We start from the raw sequence: 21006 nt of genomic DNA, 5'->3' as shown, positions 1-21006 counted from the left end.
CGGGAATATTGTGCAATGGAATACACATGTATATGTTACAACGCTAATGCCGCCGCCGAGATATTCCCGTACGGCAGTGAAGACTTGCCGTAAATATTCCTCCTTTTATTTTGTGAATCACCTGAGTGTATGTTTCTCTGACACAATTTAATATTTCTATTTTGAGATTGTGATCTGATTTTCTTTTTTCTCAACCTTCTATAACATACTGGTGAGGGGACATTTATTTTTTTAATGAACAAAATAAAAATTATTCAGGTATAAGTATAGTCAAAAATTTTATAAACATTCAAAAAATGTTTTAATGAGCGTGCGCAAATTGCCAATTACAGAATGTTTTGATTCTCAAAGAAATGTGGTGTCCACAAGGCCGATGAAATTATTCCACGCTAAAATGGTTGAACTTCTTCAAGATTATCAGTAAATCCAGCTGCAATTCATCGTCTTTTATTACGAAAATAACACAACATTCCCATTCTGTATTAATATTTCTCACTGTACATAGTATTAGCCAAATCAAAACAAACAGCACTTTTACAGCAGTCAGTTGACTTCTTTGTGCTTCTGCTGCCAATATTCGTGTGATTTTTCGGCATTTTCCTCCTCGTCATCATATTCTTTGGTTTTGCAAAAAAGACTGATTCCCATGGAAACTCCCGCCAGGAGACCGATCGTTCCGCCTGCCGAGGACAACGCTAGCGACCACCCGGCCACGCCATCCTTGGTCTCCATGGCAAATCTTTCCGTAAGCCCTGCCTTTTTTTTGACGAATAATAGAATTCCGACGAGGATGACAGCTCCTGCATGAAAACACGAGAAACACACGAGAAAATGAATACACCATATCTAACAAAGGTTTCATAGCGTTGCGAAAATGGTGCAAGTTCATCAATTATCAATGATTATAGTAGCAAAGCTTTCGTGAAACTAAAATCACCGATCACACTGGTAAACATCGTAAATATCAAAATGAAAAGTGATGGAATTTTGACGGACCAATTTTAACAGACACTAAGGCGCAGCCAGTAACAGCTTCCGCCAGAAAACAGTTATAAATGTTAAAAAACGCAAAATAGTGAATTCATGTTTAGATATATTTTTATGAATGTGTCCGTATATGTAATATTTCACGTTTTTACTAACATTTGATTTATTTAATTAAAAGATTAAAGACATTATATAGATAGAATTAAGGCTCCCACCTGCTCCACTTAAGATGACCACATATAGCTTTTTAAGGACGTCAACATTTAGGTCTCTCACGGCTCGGTATACCAGCATCACTGCCACTGGGAGCGCCAGGGCATATAACACCACGGATATAGTCTCTATGGCCGCCACCCCAAGCAACCACGCTGAAAAAAAATTAAACCTTGTCCTTATTTAATTTTTAAAATGTTAGAAAACATTTCATTTGCTAAATGAAAATGATATAAAAAGACTTTTTAACCGCGCAATTTCCCCTTCCTTATATCATGACATTGTAAAATGCAGATTTCGTGAAATGATAAAATTTTGAATTCTTTAAAAAAACAAAAAAGCTTTACCAAATACAAAAAAATATTGAAACCAGTGTTGTACAATTCAAGATATTTACGCACCAAGTTCTCCAGTTAGGTCCCGAGAAGTGGAAGAGCAAACATCATCTATACACGTGCGAGTCCACCAGATTCCGAAGGACGTCGTCACCATTGTTCCATTGGCAAACTGGTCCGATAGATTCCACCAGTCTGCCGTGCATATCCCAGTGACATGGAGACCAAAACAGACAAATGCAAGGAACGAGAAAACAGCTTCTGTTGGATGCAACATTGTCTCAACACCGTTATTTTAAAAAGACTGTTCTAGAGACAGAAATGTTTTCGTGATTTTGGAATGCACATTGGACCCTGGAACCGTTCACATTTTCTAAACTTGTCCAATTGATGTATTTACAATGCTATCTCGAGATACAGCCTCGTCGCGTTTGCCAAAGTCACGTGACACCATGCGTCCAGTTCGGCTTTTATTGCACCCATGGCGTATTTGTAAATTTGTTATTTACAGTCTCTTGACTAATTTGGATAAGACAATGTCATCGTTACAGCGAACACCTTCATTGTAAACAAATATTGTTCCGACGATAGTGTTGAGCATTATGGCACATGGATATTGATTTGGGTGACAAAATCTGCAAGCGATCTTACAGAAAGTAACCATACATGTCAGTTAAATGAAAGAGTTAAAAACTTTAGCGTTATTTTTGTTGACTTAATTGATTTTGACTCAAAATGGCTTTCCTTTGTGTCTTGATCGGTGAAACTGGAAACATTACTCGTTATTCTACATTATTTGATATATTTTAGAGAAAATGCGATATGATACCGGTATTTGCTGTTGAAAAAACATGGGATTGTTTTTAGGTCCCCAAACAGACCGATCGATGTTAAGAAGGAGACCATAAATTAATGATCTTCATCCCCCAGTGTCGAAAAGGAGGAGCAGACTGTAACCAAAACACAAATAGTTTATGTCCTTTGGAATATCGGCAAGTACAGAGCCAGGGGTACAAATCATCTTACAAGTAGACACTACTCTTAAAGGGGCGGTATATCATACAACAGGGAGGGATGTAGTTCAATATAGTCAGATCAAAAGTTTTACAACCCAAAAAGCAAAACTTGAACCAGATTTATGGGTACTCTGAGTATGTCTGAATGGCTTATCTATCTGATTTAGGCCACTTCTAACCCTTTGATGTACTTTAAGATTCACCATGACGTCATTTGACTGACCACCGATGACATTGTTTTGTTACTATTATTAAAATAATATAAAAACAACATAAAAATTATAAAAAAAAAACACCATAACATTATAACAAAATTAACACTTGTTTTAATCTTTCTGCAGCAGTATGTGATATATGATGACTATGACAAAAGTTTAATGAAACATTGGTACAATGATCACTATGATCACTTTGCTCCATCAATTTGATGGGGAAAATCAAGTGGACTTTGCACGTGAAGTCATTTTGTGGTCCCTATTGTCATGTTCTTCATCATCATCATCTTCTTCTTCTTCTTTTTGTTTTGCTAGACACGTGAGGTAGCTTTAGCCTGCTGTACACTGGTTGAGCGCTCTAGGAAGGGATCTCTGGGCGGGACCGGTTTGTAGTCCATGTTTATCAATAACCCCACAGCGACGATTGTCCCGAGGAGGAAGGTAAAGGACATGAACATGATGGGCAAGGTGTGGGGGCGGAGAATCGTGTCCCTGTTAGGGAAGAAGAGAATGGCGGAATATCCATTCGTCAGGTTTTTAATGCGGTCAATTATCACACACGTGATGATGAAAAATAGGACTCCTAAAACAGAAGAGCAAAATACATTAGCTATATAATGAATTTTTACGTATGTTTTTAGCTAAAATCTTTAATCTCCAGGCACGTATCATTTTGAAAAATCATAAAAAACGGATTAAGATTTTTGGAAATTGAAATTCCCCTTTTTTTTTTTTTTGCTTGTCAAGAATTTTTGGATGCGTCTGCCCCCCCCCCCCCCCCTACTTTAAAAAACGATGCTACGTGCCTGGTCTCTTTCATTCACGTGCATGGGTAAGATAAATAAAAAAATCCAATTCGACAGCTATCAATCATTAGAGAGGTTTAGCAAACCAACGTGTACGCGTACGTGTAGAAAGGAAAATAGGTGCATTACGTCATCAGTTTGTGTAATGACGAATTTCTACACGTGTGTACCCAAATGAACATACATGTAAATTGCAAAGTACCCGTAAGGTCGAACATGTAGCCACTGTTTCCCTGTTGGCTATTTATTTTTTAAAATATGGTGAATTTTTTTTAGCCTGAATATCTAATGCGAATACTGATTTCTACAAACATAAATTTTCATTTAAGTTTGATATGTTATTGGAGTTTTATTTCACGTATCTCTTCCCCCCAAAAATACAATGGCTCTGTTATTTTATCAACCTGTGATAAATAAAAAATATACATATATAAACAATGATGTATAGTAAAATTAACACATGCAGAATTCTTAATTTTCGTTTAAGATAACAATTCTCAGCTTAGTAGGATAGGATAATCATATGTAGAATTACATTAAAACATTTACACGTACAGATACACGTTACAACTGCTAAACAAGAAAGGTAATTGAGCTGGTAAGCGTAGTTCTAAATTGTAACCTATACGTACACGTTGGTCTGCTAAACCTCTCTAATATGTCTTAATTGATAACATATTACTCATTTCCAAAATCTTTGATACTGCATAGTCCGTTATGGGTATACCGGTACATGCATACACACAAAAAATATATGTTCAAACGTCACCTGCAATAAACATAACCCCAGCTGAAAATGTCTTCAGTGTTGGGGTTTTCTTCAGCAAGTACACAAGGTGTACCAGAAGTCCCAGACCCAGTAGGGAGGTTCCAAAGGCGGTCGTAATTCGTACAAACTTCACCCAACCTGTAAAATACAAATAAACTGACATTGTAAATCAATATATATCCAAAACATATTTTTAATTAAACTGATGAATTAAGACCATTTTCCCTCTTGGATAGGAAAAGTCTTGTTGTACCCTTTTAGATTCGCACTTTTAAGGTGGTATGGGACACCTCCATATTGTGACATATAATTCCGATCGAAATAAACAATAAAATCAAGTATAATACAATTTGATTATGTTTTTTTAAACGGTCACCTAACAGTGTAGCACCATGGGATACAGTGTAACTACGAAATCTAAAGTAATGAGTTCGAATCTCACCGGAACTTTTATAATTTGTACCTTACATTTTTTTGGTCAAATATTGTAAAATTTGAAATTTCTAAAACGATGGAAGTATTTTGATTATTGTGTACTTTTATCAACATTTATATCAACAGAATTTTACATACCAACTGAAGTTATTTCTATGATAAAACGATTTTATAAATCACCTTGTGCAAAAAGAATGTAAACCCTAATACTTGAATATGTCAAGCCTCTGTGCATCATATTTGTTTTTATCCTTTACATGCCCACTGTCAATAATTAAAGATTTTATATTGAAGTGGAATAGGCGCGCCGGGTACGAACGTGAAAGGGTTAGAGATACAGAAACCTATTTAAGACGGCTGGATGGTTCTGGCCATTTGTAGGCTATATTTACCTCCTTATGAAGAAAAGCTTTCTATAAACATATAGAAAAGTGCTCAAGTTTTAAAGGGACTTGGACACGATTTAAGACCAAAATTTTATTTTTTATTTTTTCAATATAAAATGGTTTATTTGCACATTTTGAATGATTGACCAAAATTTGAATGCTATAATTTAAGTTATAAGAGAGATATAGAGGTAAGAAATCATTGTTATGTAAACAAAGCTCGAGTCTTATATTTATTTACAAATAATGTAAAGTATTGAATTACCATTTATTTGACAAAATAATCATAAGAAACAAGGCAGAATTGTTCAATGTGTTTATAAAATATATTATCAATAGAAGAAAGCAACATTTGATTGAAACTAATACCAATAAAACACATATGCAAACAATTGCAAGACTAGAGCTTTGTTTACAAAATAAAGAATTCCAAACTCTGAATCTTGCTTATAACTCAATATCTGACTTTCAGATTTTGATAAAGCATTAAAAATACCCATATTAACGATTCTAAACATTAAAAATGGAAAAATCAAATTTAAAATTTTGAACTCAAATCGTGTCCAAGTCCCTTTAAAGCTACAATATTTGAATTTTTAATAAATGCTAGCTTATGACTGTAACGGGATAGGAGAAATTAATTCGGACCAGATCGGAATTCGGACCTGATGGGTAATTTGTTGACCACCCAGCCTCCTTAATAAGTAAAGCTAAAGCATTATGAGCTTGTTTCTTCAAAATGGTGATTTATAGCTGGAAAAACCATTTTCACTTTTCATCATTAAGTCGCAACATCCTTCTTTACATTGCTTGTGTAAAGATAGTAATTTATCTATTTTTTCGTTTTAGAGAGACGTTGTCTGTAGACATAAACGAATACTATACCATTATTATCGTTGTCATCTTTGAAGCAAGCGTAGGTAGAAAAATTCCCCGCACCAAAGAGTGTTTGACCACAAGTTACTTGAGTCCAGAGTCCGAGGTCAACAGTCGATGATGATGTCACATTCATCTCCCACCAATAGTCCCCTAAAAGGCCCACTAGGGCGAATATGATGGCTAGCACAGAATTGAATACCAGAAGCTTGTCCTTGAAGTACGTGTTCATTCGTTTGGACGGCATTTTGTTGGTCGGGGGGTCGCTGCTTTCACGTTCGAATGAACTACTTGCTATGAGCTAGTATTGTTAACGCTGGGAGCAGGATGCCGAAAGCAGGAAGGATATACTTCGTCATCCACTTTAAGCTCTACATGAGTAGTTTTACAATTAAATCCTGGGAAGATGATATTTATGTAAACGAGAGGAAGTCTGAGGTTATTATTTTGTCGCGTTTTGTCGTTGTCCAGCTGTTACATATATATATCGACCATGATCATTTTTGTACATGTATCAAAAATTCAAATCACATTCGACCGTTATTAATTCTTGGTATTCTTGCATATGACCGAAGAAAATTGTATTGTTTTCATGGGAACAAAAATTTTCTTTTGTTATGTCGTACATGCACAATATTAGTCGAAATATAGCCACTTTTCTACTTAATAGTTTATACTTCTCGAGACATATATTCATTTCCAATATGATATGTTTGGAATCAGAGTACTTATATAATACTACATGTATTGTAAATGCACATTAAAATTCGGAGTTTGTAACATAGAAACTTATAAAATTACAAAAAATTTAACATATATCGAATTATATAGTATAGAATTCTATAAGACGTGACGTCATAGTCAACCTAAACTGATGTAACGTCACAATGAGTGTAACGCAATAATCATCGCTAAAACCAACAAATTAGGTAAAGAGGGTTGGTATAGATCTGTAAACTGATAATTCTACTGCATATCAAATACTACATATGGATCAACATTGATTTCATAAAATTCGTTATTTCAAAACCTGTAACATAGATATCTCTCGTTTTAGACTACAGAATAATGGATTCAAAGTCAGATTTCAGACAAGGTCAAACAAGCATTTCGGTAAGTGAAGTTTCAAACCAATACTATAATGCGCTTTTTAGATTTTGCCACTTTATAGATTTTATAGTGCGTGATACTGTACTGCATATTATTTTCTTCATTCTTTGGTTTTTCTTTCCGTGTTAATATCGTAGATGTTACTTTTGCTACGTCTTTAAATAAAATACATAAATTATCCAGGAAAACTCCTGTACAGTGGAACGGAATATTCCAGGCATGGATAAAAAGAAAGCAAACAATATCATTACAAAATGGAAAATGCATCCAAAGAATGACATCGTCGGATGGGAAGACAGAAGGCGCCTTGCATTAGAACGACATATCAAACGAAAACGAAAGAGGCGGCCATATGTGAAAAGGAAAATTCAACTGGATGCAACAGAGCATGCTTTTAGCAAGAATCTACCAGATCAAGAAGGAAAGAAGCAAGACGTTCCTGGAATGCTAGAGAAAGCGGATGAGAAGTTAGAAGTGGAGCTAATAGAAGATTCTACCGAGAAACAACTTGGCAATGCTGATTGTCATGAGGTGGACAATGGTTTGAATGTGGATAAAATGGAACTTTGCCATGTGATGAAAGACAATATAAATGAAAAAGCAAAGAAGGATTCACCAAGAAGGAATGCAGGCAATGAGAAGCGACAAAAAGTTGTAAAACTGAATAAATTAATGGACAATTTGCTAAACAAAATAAAATGGGAAACTATCACCAACGCAAAAGTTGAACAGGAATCGAGGAGTCAGTGTGAAGAAAAATTATCCGAAAATGAAAAGGAGGGGCCAACTAAGGACGGCATAGAGGCATGTTGGCGGAATAGTGATCAGAATACTGGAACTCTCGGGGAGATGGGAGAGGAGAACATTCTGAATGACAGACATCTTGAGAAGCCTACCCAAACCGAGAAAAAAGAGCGTACAAATGCTACTGACAGTGAAAGCAGAATGGCCGAGATAAGGTACATGTAATGTAGATTATGTTGTTTTACTATTATCTAATTCTACAGGATTTATGGTAACACAAGCTTCTGTTGTATTCAAGTATACCTGTACAGACCAATGACGAATAAAAAAATAGTTAATTGCAGAATTTATTTAACTTCTCATTTGAATAACACAATCTAAAGTATCTGTCATAAAGAAATGCCTGTATTTTAAAAAAATACTGTTAAGGCATAAATGGGACCCTTTTTAATGCGGAACAAACATACATGTGTGTGTATGCACACATTGGAAACAATTTATTTTCAATGCCTTCAAATTTCATTATACAGAGAGGATGATGGATATGAAGAAGATGATGATGACGATGGTTTCATGCCAAGGAAGTTATTTTTCTTCAGTTTTGATCATTTTAAGGTAAGTATCTATTTAATGATAAGTAAAAAAAAAAAAAAAAAACAAGCAAAAAAAAAAAAAAAAAAAAAAAAATACAATTATAGTAAATTTCATTCTAAATCCTGAAATCTTATCTATGTAATAAGCTATCTTTAATTTAAAAATTTGAAATTCAGTGTTAAAAAAACCCCACCTTGGTTTATGATGTACGGGCCTTAAACGTTCATAAATATTCATGAACTATTATTGAAATGGTAAATATTTATTGTACATATTTGTTCATGTTTTGTAAAAGTACATTTTTATAACTACATGTATATAGAATAGCGATTTTTATTTTAGAAAGAAGAGCCACTTGCATAAAGGGAAGAGCGTCTGGTGAACCAAAAGAAGGATAAACTAAACATATTGTCGTTTTTTTTTCAATAATATAACGAGCATTGTAACTAAGTAATAAAAATTCTAGTTTACCCTTGACTTAGTTTTTGTTCTCTTTCTTTAATGGAAACACTATAGAGCAATATAAATTCATTTATTCAACATCTTCGCTAGCCAAGGATTTCTGATCCGCCCGCTTCTTGTGAGAAGCAGTGCGGATCAGAAATCCTCTGCTAGCGAAGATGTCTAATCACAAGAGCCCTTTTAAACAAATGATATATTTTCATTCACAATCTTTGAATATATCTTAGAAGGATTTTTCTCGGTCCCATTTAATTATTTGAATAAGAATTAATCCCTTTTATAAATTTCAATTATAGTTTTTGTTTCCAGGTCCTGATTATATAACGTTACATTTAAGAAATTATTCAACATCAGTTTCTTTCAACAGTGAATTTGTATACAGCAGAATACTTCGACCTATAGGATAATACATATTTGTAAGTGAAGATAACTTAATCTATAGTCAGATTTAGAGAATTTTTAATATGAGTATATATTATCACGGGATTAACTATCTAAAAGTTAACAGACTCACGAATGTGAACAATCATTCATTTTAAAATATAATATTTAGCCTATACTCACTTTGAAAATGTTAAGAAATGAGGTACGGAAAATGTCGGTCTTTCATATCAAGATTAAGTCAACTTACAGTTACAATATTTCATCCTATGACTTAATCGTTGGGAGGTCGTGCATGCGTGCATGGTCACCACTGAAAAAAATCTTATTTATGCATATACCGAACATGCGCGGATCCGAGGAGTGGGGGTGGGGTGGGGGGGGAAGCTCCGAGGGATAATTGTGTTTGGCGGGGAGGGGGGGGGTCCGAGGATATTTGGGGGGGGGGGGGAGTCATTAAAAAAAATTAAGCTATTTTTTAAAACCTGTAATACCCGCAAACACATGCAACAGGGATACTGTTAGTTGCACCAAAAATTTTAAATTTCTAAATTGATAGCTGATTGCGAATAATCTATTTCAACATGCGTGAATCCAGATTTTTTTCTCCAAAGGGAACTTCCGAAGGGGTTTAAGGGATAATTTTGTTTTTGGTCAATATAATTGGTGAATTTTAAAAGTTTGAATTTTCCACATATATAATTTACATGTACATTAGAACGATTTTAACAAAAGCTTGGACTTTGAGTTGTCAAACGGAAATGTGACGTTGGTCTGCATGTCTATTTCATTGCAGGCCTCTCAGTCATGGTTCTTTGAAATCAACAATTAATGAAATCAGCATCATTTTAAACTTTTTTTTACGCAAGAAATAGACAGCTACGTCCTACAGAAAGTCCAAGGTTTTGTTGAAGTAGTTCTATATATATGTGACGAAGCATGACCATGATTTTGAACATTTTCGCGGGATTTTACTTTCACCGAATTACAACCAATCGTTTTCAACGTTACATCTTCTCAACCAATGATCATTACATTCGGCAAGGAGTCAAAGGTCATTCACAATCCACTTCCTGCAGACGAAATTGAAACAAACATGGGATAATAATATGCCGTGTAATGTATAAATTAACAAGGTAAGTAGCAAAGCTGTTTGTATGTTTAATTTTATGAAAACAACTGAATTGGATTTGTTCGCTTCAGTAAGATGAATAAGTAGCCAAAAAGAATGTTCTTTTTTTATAGAACCTTCTGTTACTCGCATGGCAAACGACCTTGTAAGGTGCTGGTCGATTTCCTCCTCAGTATCTGCAATAGATAGGATTAGAACTAATGAACAATTTTATCACTGGTTGTATTATTGTCTTCATTACGCCTTTCTAAAAATGTTACAATATAGACTATAGGCATATACTATTGTTCGATTTTTATTTATAAGGGGGCTTATTCTTAATGTTTTAAATGGAATTAATACTTAACGGGGATACTTTTTTATTTAGTTGTTGACAGTATGAGTTCCAATGACGATGATAGCCCTAGAAATGTCCCCACAGTATCCATTAACATTCATACCTCAACTACTTTTCACGGATTCAAAGAATTGAAGCAGAAAGTAAATTGTCAAAATTCCACAGCATTCCATGATTACAAAGATGAAATACATGTTTTGAAAATTCACACCAAAAATGATAAGCGGAGAATCCATGTTTACCCCCCTCTTAATTCAAAGAAAAGGCACAAGAAAAGGAAAGACAAAAACAGGTTAAAACACCCTATTCCAACATCAATGATCAATTCAGATGAAGAAGGTGAGTTTAAATGATTTTATAACTTTTGGTAACAGAAAATATTTGAACATAAATCTTAATGTATATGCATAAGATTATTAAACTCACCATATATTATTAAAACAGTGTTTTGAGATAAATGCCTTTGTTTTGGCTGGATTTGTATTCTAAATTTACCGGTATTCTCTTCTGAGAAGCGAACAGGCATAGCCTTCATCCATGCTATGCCTGTCCACTTTTCAAAAGAGAATATTCCAAATTATGTTCAAAGTAAGTATTGGATAGAAAAAAATTAAAAGCAAAAATATTCATGGATACATTGGTCTTTAAGTTGTTTGTCTATATAGTCGCAAAGTCAGTACTGCATTTACTTTGGTGAAAAAATATTTACCTAGGTACTTTCCTCCCTGTTTTGGGGGTCTTTTTTGTCCTCCAAGTTTACTCTTTAAATGTTAACACAACTTAATTTTAGATGAATCTGATTTTGAAGAAAGAAGAAAAAGTATTCAAGAAAAGGTTTCCAAAGGGATATACTCATTTACAAAGGTATGGTATCATCTTCTCTAGCCAAGTTAGGTTTCTGATACCATTGCCCCACTTGTTGTTTGTTTTAATGTGCATCAACAGACCACTGTCAATTAACAAATTTATGCATTGTATATGAGAGTATATTTAGTGTATCAATTTTCTAAAGACATATAATTAAACTTCACATAAAGTGATGTTGTAGGTATTGAATTCAAGTGATAATTGATGTTTAAATTTTTTTTAAAATATTTGAAAAAGAAAAAATAAATGTTAATCTGAGATTAAAAGATGTGCATTGTGCAATTTTGCAGTATGAAGAAAGAGATATTCATGAAAGGGCAGATGAATACTGCAGAACTATTTCTGCAGACAAATATCATTATGTAAAGCCAGGAGACATTGGTTATGATATTCAGGAATCATCTAATTTGAATGGATTTCATCTGAATTGCCCGCTGCCAAAGAAGAAGAAAAGACGGAATTACCTGACCGACAGCTGTTACGTTACTGCCTGCGATTTTCACGATCCGTATGATAACACCAAAATGTTACCCACTGGTAATTCTTAATTATTTTAGAATCGTAACAGTAGTTCTGTAAGGGAGAGAGGCCAAAAATGATTCAGAAGGATCAAAGTTCATTAAGAGTTCACTACTAAGAGGTGGGGTGGCAATTAATCAAAATTTACCTATAGCCAGGAAAATTGCTTGCCTCAATACCCTCCCTATATACTTACCTATATATAAAACCTTGAGGAAAAGTGACTTGTCACTATTTATTATGTATAAATTGATTACACAAACTATGGCAGCATTTTCTTTCTAACAAAATCATCCTATAACAAAAAGGAGTGATAAGGAGTCATTCAAGTCTGAATTCCAATGTCAAAGAAAAATAAGTTAGTATTTTTATTGAATGAAAGTGAAATTTCACATGCATGTATTCAAAATCTATAGTGGTCCTGAGCAAACACATAAGTTTAGTTAACACATAACCAAAAAAATGATATGTATATGAGGGTTTTAATTCGATATATCTTTTGCCCATTAGAAAGGTTACAGACATTCTACATACACTTCTTCTTTTGATAAAGGTACTAGATTGCTTCGACCATCAGGAAAGCTAGTACAACTTGTAGCCAAAGTACTGCAGGAGAGTCCAGATGGCCTTTTGCAGGTGCCTCAAATATATGCCGCCCTACAGTGAGTTGATCTGATGAAAATTCAATTTTAAATCTTAATTCAACACAATATTTTAGATGGGAGAGAGAGAGAGAGGGGGAGGGCAGACCTTTCTGACAAAAATTCAACCAAGCAGTTTCAGAGTCCACGTGCTATATATACTCATCCCGTTAGCTGCATCACATGCTCCTTCTGCGAGTTGACAACAAAAACGTGTCGTTTCTTTGTTTTTCAAGTCCGAAGATACATGTAATAGAAGTATGATCAGCAATAACTTAGTCTTACATTGTTTGTTATGTTTGAAATAATTCTTACACTGCGAGTGTGAAGTTTAATTTGTATATATTATATACGTTGAACAGAAATAAACTCTCTCTCTCTCTCTCTCTCTCTCTCTCTCTCTCTCTCTCTCTCTCTCTGAATGTATGTTTGTGCATACTAACAGTGACTGAACTACTAAAGTCTTATTTGAATAAATTTTATTTATTCTAGACTCACGGTTTAAACAATGATCTCCACACAATGACTAAAAGTTTGTAGACGATCTATGACCAGGTTTATAGGTTTAATCTATACAAAGCACACGTAATTTGATTGAAAAGAAAGTGCATTGACCTGCGCTCGTTCTTAATACTTGCTAGAAGTTAAAACATATTATTCATCTGTTTAATTAATCAGTTTTCTTGTATATTGTACTGGTTGGTAAATGATTTTCTTTGTGAAATTCCCGCATTTATAAAGTTGCTAAATTGTTCTATCCACGCGCGTCGATTGTCTTAAATTACATGTAGTTGTTTGTGTATTAGAAAAAATCAAGAAACTAACAAAAGTATAAGATTTTTTTTTTTAAAAAACAATAAAATGCTTTCTATGGTGATTCATGCGGTAAATGAAGGTGGCGACATTGCAGAAAAAAATTACATTACCCACGTTAATTCTTTTTCTCTGCATTGATCGCTAATTTGTTTATATTTACATCTTTCTATCAACAAAATAATAAATTGGTTGAAAAAAGTCAGAAAAATTAACAAAATTATTGTTCATACATCGGTACGTTAGGTATAAGAAACAGCCAAATCGTCTCCTATTGGAATTTGATTCTGACATCACCATGATTATTTCGTGTAGTCCGGGATTTTTCTTAGGTTGCTGAAGGTTTCGACCGATCGATAAACTAGTAAGAACTGGATCGTTTATATTTCAGTTCTGTCAATTTCAACAGAGCTATGAATGTACAACCCATTTTTGTAATAAAATAGAGGGAATCATACTTGGTAGATGTAAATAATGTATTCATTTACCTCTACTGGCTTTAGAATATTTCTCTGCAGTACGGATTCCCTAACTATGTCGGGTTAGTTAATACGAAATTCTTATTCTAAACAAAGGGAATGAAAGTTTGGAAATAAATACTAATACGAACAAAAAAAAAAAATAAGAGAAATGTTTGGTTGTGTTAAAAATCCAGTTAAGCCTGTCCGTCATGTTTATGACGCCGCGTTAAAGGCTTCGTAAAATGTCGACGTTTCGTTTTAAAAAGGCGCCGTGTTTAATGTAAAATGTACCATACTTACACTAAAGTTATATGAATAAATCATATACCATTGAGTTTTATTTATTCTTGGCTTTTGAAAATGGTAGGTATCATTAGATTTTAAAACACGGCATTTTTTGGCCAATACCGTCCCTTGTTCTTTGTTCATGCTTAAGGTATATACTTTTGGATAAGACTAAATAGAGCCAATGTGTTGCAACTTATTCTGATAACCATGCAGTTCATTTTCTTTTCAAACAGGAACATGTATCCCTACTTCAAATACATGGACCCATCTGCCATCAACAGCTGGAGGGTATTATAAATGATATTTATTTGATTCAGGGTTAATTTCAAGAATCAAAGCAATTTTTCTTTTAATTTTTATAAAGTAACTTAGAAAAACTATAGAAAATATACAAGGTTTAAATTTCAAATATATATTTTATTTTTAGTTGCATAATTTTGACAAGATACACATAAAAGTAAGATAAGAAACAGTTAAATACAGTAAAACTCATTTAGTACGAATAGCGAATTCTCGGATATAGCGAAGTTTTTTTTTAGTCCCCTGTAAAATTCTTCACAAATCTTTGCAAAATTATATGGTTATAACGAATTCGGATATAATGAACTAACGGATATATCGAACTGATTTTGAGTACCGTAGAGGTGAATAATAACCAAATTTAACACTTTAACACAATTTCTCAACAGTTTAAAAAGTTTGCACTACCATTTAACATAATAGTTTTAATGAATTTAATTTCATATAAAGTATGAAGTCATATCTACAGTATATAAGTTTTACTGTATATCTTTATTGGAATAAAAATGCTTTGCAAACGAGGTTTAAATTAGAATTGTTTTGTGATTATATGTTTAGTCCTCTGTTCGTCATGCCCTGTACCAGAAGTGGTTTAAGAAGATCAAGTTTACGGTGCCACAGATCTGTTGTAAAGGGTCTTATTGGGCCCTCAACAAAGATTTTGGACTGCCAACAACAATGACAATGCCAGACAACAATGTCAGCGATTCTATTGGCGGGTCTAACATTTCCTATCCAAAAAGTATGTTAACACTTTATTTAGGGAAAAGCCATAAGCTTAATTTGTATTGATTATATGAAAATAATTAAATGTGTACATCAGTGACAGCAAGACATACACATAGCAAACTGTCAAGAATAAACAATTTTGTTTCTCTATGAATTGTTATACTTGTAGGAATGTTGCTTTGCTTTATTGGTATAATTCTATATTATTGATTCATAGCAAGAGCATTCCTTGTTATGCAATGTTTCACTATTGTGCTTGTCAGGGGAGCAACTAAAAAATTTGTAGTACTGTAGACAACCAGGTTTTGTAGTACTGTAGACAACCAGGTCCTTCTGATTTACAACATAAATTGTAGAGAAAAGAAGATATCGAAAAAAGAAATACACAGGAACATGCAAGATGCAATTTAAAGCAAATGGAGAATTGGTTGAAGTCACCAGAAAAGAGGATACAGATTGGAATCACAATGTTGCCAATAGTTTGCAGGTACATATTTTGTATATTTAGATAAGATAAATAGAGATTTGTTTTGCATCTAAGAATGTTCTTTTTAAAATGATTGAGCCACTCCAGAGAAATACACAATTTTTAATTGCACAGGTTAAGGGCATGTTCAGGCTATTTTCTTGTTAAAAGTTTTGAAAACCAATTATACTACATTTTTCAACCTTTGCTGCAAAATTTTGACTGTTTTTATAATAATATAACATTCATAAATCATTTATGTAGAAGTATCAAAATTATTTGACTGTTTTTATTATAGTAGTTGGGGCTAAATGGACTGTAGTTATCAGCCTGAATAGCTCACTGGTAGACCTCCTGACTCGAGTTGCAGGGGTCCCGGGTTCAATTCCTGGTCCAGCTATATGTTTTCAATATTCCTCCTTTCCTATTACATTTGGTGCCATAACCAGGATTAATACAATTAAGGGGGAGGAATGTGACAGTCAGACCAGTTCAAATACGGGCGCCAGAGAGCTCAATTGGTGGAGCACCTGATTAGAGATTCAGGGCGCCCCGGTTTGAATCCTTGTCTGGTCCGTCATTATTTCTCCCATCCTGTTACATTTGGTGCTGTGACCTGCCCCTGGAACTGACAGATTAACTCTTGCCAGGGGAAGAACCTGGGGTGATCTTCGAGGGCAAAGAACATTTAAGGAGGGAGGAATGTAGTAGTTGGGGCTATATGGACCATGGATGTTTGCTTGGGTAGCTCAATGGTAGTCTAGTAGAGCTCCTGACTAGAGATAAAGGGGTCCTGGGTTCGATTCCTGTTCCAGCCATATGTTTTCAATATTCCCCCTTTCCTATTACATTTGGTGCATTAAGGAGGGAGGAATGAAGTAGTTGGGGCTCAGTGCATGGGTAGCTCAGTGGTAGAGCTCCTGACTAGAGCTGCAGGGGTCCCGGGTTTGATTCCCAGTCCAGCCATATGTTTTCAATATTCCTCCATTCCTATTACATTATAATAAATATAACATTCATAAATCATTTATGTAGATATGAAGTATCAAAATTGATTTTTGCTTGCACATTTTTGGGGAGGAATGATTTAATTATGTTTGTGTTGAAATAATGTATACTTTTAAATGTTTTGATATTGTATATTGTATTTAACAAAGTAAAGTTTTTTAGCAACTTACATGTAATTGATTCACAATTGGAGATTATTTGTCAGGAGAATGATGCTGACCATGTGCATTTTGGTTGGTTTTATATTATAGGAGCTCCTAAAAATTGCCAAACAATATGGTTTAAAGATATCTTTGACGACCACTCCTATACAAGAGATGACTGAGAATAACCCTATTTGTAAAGGGGATCCAGTGCTTTTCAGCTTACCATCAGGTATAATGCATAAAAATTCATTCATGATAATTGAATACTGTGGTTTCATCAATATTTGTTGAATACCAAATTTTGTGAATTTCATTGTTGAGTTGATCCATGAAATTAAATGTTTATTGAAGTGCAATTTCTAATAAAGAATTGTATTGATAGGGTCATTGTCCACAAATTTACATTAATCCTTGAAACGGTAATATTCATTTAGATCTAATTCACAAAATTGATGCCAACAAAAATTGATCATACCACAGTAGTAAGGGTTCACCCCATTAAACACCCAAAAGCAAATTCATGTTCTGACTTTCAATGCTACAAGTTACTGGTAGTACAATCCAAACTAAGTGATCATATCAAAGTTGATTACTTATGGTATATACGAGCTATGGGTCCATTTGAGTGTACCGTAATAAGTGAGAAAGATCTATAGTTATGATATTGTATAACAATATAAGAGTAAAGGGCATCCTGTATATTATATCTTTCAGCATCTATTGAACAAGCACCAACTTGCATTTATGGATGTGACAGAGAAGAGAAGCAGGGAGATGGAGAATTAGTGTCCAATTTGTTACAACCCCAAAACAGTGATTCATTTGTTGTTCTGTCTTCCAGCAAACCATGTGTACCGGTACTCACAAGACAAAGCAGTACTAACACTGCCTGCCAAGAAACGCTTGGCAATGTGCAAACCATTGTAGCAAATTCAGAAACTCTGTATGTGAATGAACACACAGATTCATTCCCTGATGGAGATGATTTCTCAGTTGGTGGATGGAATGAAGAAACCGATGAATCCAACGACTCCGAAGAGTTGCTCTCAGCATTGTACCCAACCTGTGGTGTATCAGATGAATGCACACACCAAACCAGTGAAATTGGAGAAGAAGGAGCAAACATAAGAGATGATTTCTTGCCAGAATTGGACATGTTTTCATGTGCTTCAGATACAGCTAATTTTGATTGTTTTTCTCTGCCTTGTATTGTTGATAATGACTTTCAAAGCGATACACTGGATCAATTGCTCAGTGTACTACAGCCTTGCGATGACCAGGCAGAAGAAGTTATTCTGGAGAATAGAGATCAGGTAGATGATGATTCTCTCTTTGATATCTCTTTGATAAATGATGATTCCTTCTTCCAGCAATGCAAGTTTTTTGATTAGCAAGATTTGGTATTAAGGGTAATGCAGAAACAAAGAATGCATTTTTTGACATATGCAGTATATGTAAAACTGGCATAACTTGCGCAGATAGTCTGTATGATTGATTATCACCATACATATATGATATACTATGTTTGCAGTTCTGACTTTCTGTGTGTGTCTGGTAAGTCAAGCATGGGAAATATTATTTATTAAATGCATGTAGACAAAGTAGCATGAAACACAATCCTGCATGTCAAGTTTTTTTAAAGTAAATAACCAGTAAACATTGAATTTTATTACACAGTTACGATTTTATTTTAGCATGACAAAATGTAATTTCACAGCTAATGTTTTGCTATTGATGCTTCAATTAATATGGCTTTTTAACTGTACACAACACATATACACTAACCTGAATCAGGTTTTATTTTTCATGTGTATGTAAAAAAATTTCATTAAAACTCTTTAATTAAAATACTCTTGCATTTTTTATGTTTAATTTACCAGGTTAATTGATGATGGATATTAGCTAGATATATGTATTAATTACCATAATTATTGACAGCATTCATGAATGAAGGTGTACATGTTGTAATTTGTTATACACGTTTCGGTTTTTCAGGTTATAAAACATTTGTATGAAGATAAAACTTCATGCATGTGTAAAATTTTCACAAAATGAATTCTTTCTTAGTTTCAAAAGTTTGAACCCTATAACAACAGCTTTCAGTTTACGTTCATGGTTATGTCAATCTAAATACTTTAAAAATTATAATGTTTTATGAATTCTCTGTGGAATTTCCTTAATGATTTGTCTATAAATGTAAACTTTTATCAAAGAGGAGGTCATATGATACTGACAATATCTAGCGGTACTCTATGGACTAACAATCTTTGAAAGAAAACTTTATCTTTTATGACAAGGGTTATTTTAACCATGGCCTATGCACTTTTCTTACTGTACAAAGATGCTGGCCCTATGTACTAAGAAAAATTATTAGGGTCCGTCATTCTGGCTATCTTTCTGTCCGAGATCGCTTGCCCGGAGCATATCTTCTCTCCCCTTGGTCCAGTCTGACTCATACTTCACCCAAAGAGTGCCTATGGGTAAAGGGTGTGCAGTGACATTGAACCATGTTTCTAGTCTAAGGTTAAGGTCATAGCAGAATTAAATATAAAATTCTTGTCCGGGGCATATCTGCTCTCCCCTTGGTCCAATCTGGCTCATACTTCACTTACAGAGTGTCTATGGTCAAAGGGTGTGCAGTGACCTTGAATGAAATTTGAGTGTCAAGGTCATATCGGACCACTGAAAATTCCCTTTTTTAGGGGATATATATTTTCCACTTAGCCCTATTTGGCTAAAACTTCTCATGAACAGCTTTTGAGTAAAGGATGTGTTGTGACATTGAACCAATTTTCAAGGCCAATTGTAAAGGTCATAGCAGAAAAATCCTTGTGCGGAGCATATCTTCTCTCCATTTGCTCCAATCTGGCTCATGCATCACCAACATTGTGCCTTTGATCAAAGCATATGCATTGACCTTGAATGATGCTTGTAGGTCAAGTGTCAAGGTCATATTGGATCACACAAAAATCCCTTTTTAAGATCATCTCTCCACTTGGCACTATTTGGCTAATACTTCAACAGAGCTTTTTGGTTAATGGTGTGTAGTGACATTGAATCAAGTCAATGTAAAGGTAGTAGTTGATCTAATATAATCAGTTTAAGACCATAGATTATTTACCATTTGATTAATCTTGCTCAGATTGAACAAATCTTATCCAGATTGAACAAAAGTACCTGAATGTAAGGGGTAATGATCGATCGAGATTGAATTAGAAGTTCTTTGCCAAGTGGAAAATTGCTAAGTTATAGGTCAAGGTCAAAGCAAAATTCTCTGAATTTCTTTTCATCCTATTTTCAATAGGGCCCTTTGAGATGGTCACCATCTCTATGTTGTCTAGTTTAGATTAATTATTAATTTTTTGGATAACAAAATTCAATACGCATGTATCAGTAAGTACATGCGGAAGGACCAACAATTTTTATTCAAATGAAAAATAATAAAGAATTTGAACACCAATCTATAATTTAATAATTTGAGCAAAATTCCCAACCAACACTTTAGTAATTAACACAAACAATTTTTTCTGTTGAAATAACCAAAAATATGAATTAAAGTACACTGTATAATGAATACAATCTAACTAGTTGTTTACAAGATGTATAATGAAAAAAAGAATATATTGCACTAATAACAAACATAAAATGTACTATGCATTTTATATCCTTGTAAATTGGTTGTCATAATTTTATGTTCCAAATATGTCTGTAATGAAAGGCACAGTCAACTAAATGTAGTAAATATCATCAACCACAAATAAAATCTGAGTATTCATAGACTTATCAGGGGTTTTTCTGACTTAAAATCTGTAAGGGTCTTCATTCCATTAAAGTATAGAAAAACAAGAGGCCCATGGGCCACATCGCTCACCTGAGGAACAATAGGTATGATAAAATCAGCTTAATGGAGTCATAATACAAACAATCTGGACAATGTACAATACTACATGTAGATCCTGTATAAATAAAA

The 21006-nt window shown here is 34.0% G+C and overlaps 4 protein-coding genes across 5 annotated transcripts; 2 read left to right on the top strand and 2 right to left on the bottom strand.

The window, feature by feature from the left end:
- Positions 1 to 208: 208 nt before the first annotated feature.
- LOC128164436 (uncharacterized) lies at positions 209 to 1976 on the bottom strand. The gene is made up of 3 exons (XM_052828242.1): positions 1602 to 1976; positions 1203 to 1355; positions 209 to 800 (listed from the first exon to the last, which is right to left on the bottom strand). Exons 1-3 carry the CDS (start codon positions 1810 to 1812, stop codon positions 544 to 546), a joined length of 621 nt encoding a protein of 206 aa, XP_052684202.1. The 5' UTR covers positions 1813 to 1976; the 3' UTR covers positions 209 to 543.
- Positions 1977 to 2860: 884 nt separating this feature from the next.
- On the bottom strand, positions 2861 to 6370 carry LOC128189438 (uncharacterized). Its single transcript, XM_052861051.1, has 3 exons — positions 6048 to 6370; positions 4342 to 4479; positions 2861 to 3349 (listed from the first exon to the last, which is right to left on the bottom strand). Exons 1-3 carry the CDS (start codon positions 6283 to 6285, stop codon positions 3078 to 3080), a joined length of 648 nt encoding a protein of 215 aa, XP_052717011.1. The 5' UTR covers positions 6286 to 6370; the 3' UTR covers positions 2861 to 3077.
- A 656-nt stretch (positions 6371 to 7026) lies between these two features.
- LOC128171651 (uncharacterized) lies at positions 7027 to 8959 on the top strand. The gene is made up of 4 exons (XM_052837740.1): positions 7027 to 7151; positions 7332 to 8107; positions 8423 to 8507; positions 8829 to 8959. Exons 1-4 carry the CDS (start codon positions 7107 to 7109, stop codon positions 8847 to 8849), a joined length of 927 nt encoding a protein of 308 aa, XP_052693700.1. The 5' UTR covers positions 7027 to 7106; the 3' UTR covers positions 8850 to 8959.
- Positions 8960 to 10388: 1429 nt separating this feature from the next.
- Positions 10389 to 19051, top strand: LOC128157484 (uncharacterized). Of its 2 annotated transcripts, none has more exons than XM_052820072.1 (10): positions 10389 to 10465; positions 10829 to 11137; positions 11607 to 11662; positions 11956 to 12202; positions 12738 to 12846; positions 14621 to 14675; positions 15246 to 15429; positions 15773 to 15903; positions 17142 to 17265; positions 17751 to 19051. In XM_052820072.1, exons 2-10 carry the CDS (start codon positions 10840 to 10842, stop codon positions 18425 to 18427), a joined length of 1881 nt encoding a protein of 626 aa, XP_052676032.1. In that variant the 5' UTR covers positions 10389 to 10465; positions 10829 to 10839; the 3' UTR covers positions 18428 to 19051. The 2 variants fall into 2 exon arrangements, with proteins under 2 accessions (XP_052676032.1, XP_052676026.1); XM_052820066.1 differs by having other exon boundaries at positions 11589 to 11662; positions 17751 to 19050.
- The last annotated feature ends 1955 nt before the right edge of the window (positions 19052 to 21006 follow it).

This window comes from Crassostrea angulata, chromosome 1 (genome assembly GCF_025612915.1).
Source record: "Crassostrea angulata isolate pt1a10 chromosome 1, ASM2561291v2, whole genome shotgun sequence".
Classification (NCBI taxonomy): domain Eukaryota; kingdom Metazoa; phylum Mollusca; class Bivalvia; order Ostreida; family Ostreidae; genus Magallana; species Magallana angulata.
This window is presented reverse-complemented; position numbering and strand designations above follow the sequence as displayed.

What these genes read in the sequence shown, in the direction of transcription:
- LOC128164436 (XM_052828242.1), bottom strand. Translation starts at nt 1,812, where the DNA reads ATGTTGCATCCAACAGAAGCTGTTTTCTCGTTCCTTGCATTTGTCTGT. An exon ending in GGACCTAACTGGAGAACTTG is followed by an intron (nt 1,356 to 1,601) that starts GTGCGTAAATAT and finishes ATTTTTTTTCAG; the next exon opens with CGTGGTTGCTTGGGGTGGCG. An exon ending in GGTCATCTTAAGTGGAGCAG is followed by an intron (nt 801 to 1,202) that starts GTGGGAGCCTTA and finishes GTTTTCATGCAG; the next exon opens with GAGCTGTCATCCTCGTCGGA.
- LOC128189438 (XM_052861051.1), bottom strand. Translation starts at nt 6,285, where the DNA reads ATGCCGTCCAAACGAATGAACACGTACTTCAAGGACAAGCTTCTGGTA. An exon ending in AGATGACAACGATAATAATG is followed by an intron (nt 4,480 to 6,047) that starts GTATAGTATTCG and finishes TGTATTTTACAG; the next exon opens with GTTGGGTGAAGTTTGTACGA. An exon ending in TGGGGTTATGTTTATTGCAG is followed by an intron (nt 3,350 to 4,341) that starts GTGACGTTTGAA and finishes CTTCTGTTTTAG; the next exon opens with GAGTCCTATTTTTCATCATC.
- LOC128171651 (XM_052837740.1), top strand. Translation starts at nt 7,107, where the DNA reads ATGGATTCAAAGTCAGATTTCAGACAAGGTCAAACAAGCATTTCG. An exon ending in AAGGTCAAACAAGCATTTCG is followed by an intron (nt 7,152 to 7,331) that starts GTAAGTGAAGTT and finishes TAAATTATCCAG; the next exon opens with GAAAACTCCTGTACAGTGGA. An exon ending in TCAGTTTTGATCATTTTAAG is followed by an intron (nt 8,508 to 8,828) that starts GTAAGTATCTAT and finishes TTTTTATTTTAG; the next exon opens with AAAGAAGAGCCACTTGCATA.
- LOC128157484 (XM_052820066.1), top strand. Translation starts at nt 10,840, where the DNA reads ATGAGTTCCAATGACGATGATAGCCCTAGAAATGTCCCCACAGTATCC. An exon ending in GGATATACTCATTTACAAAG is followed by an intron (nt 11,663 to 11,955) that starts GTATGGTATCAT and finishes GCAATTTTGCAG; the next exon opens with TATGAAGAAAGAGATATTCA. An exon ending in CTGCCATCAACAGCTGGAGG is followed by an intron (nt 14,676 to 15,245) that starts GTATTATAAATG and finishes TTATATGTTTAG; the next exon opens with TCCTCTGTTCGTCATGCCCT.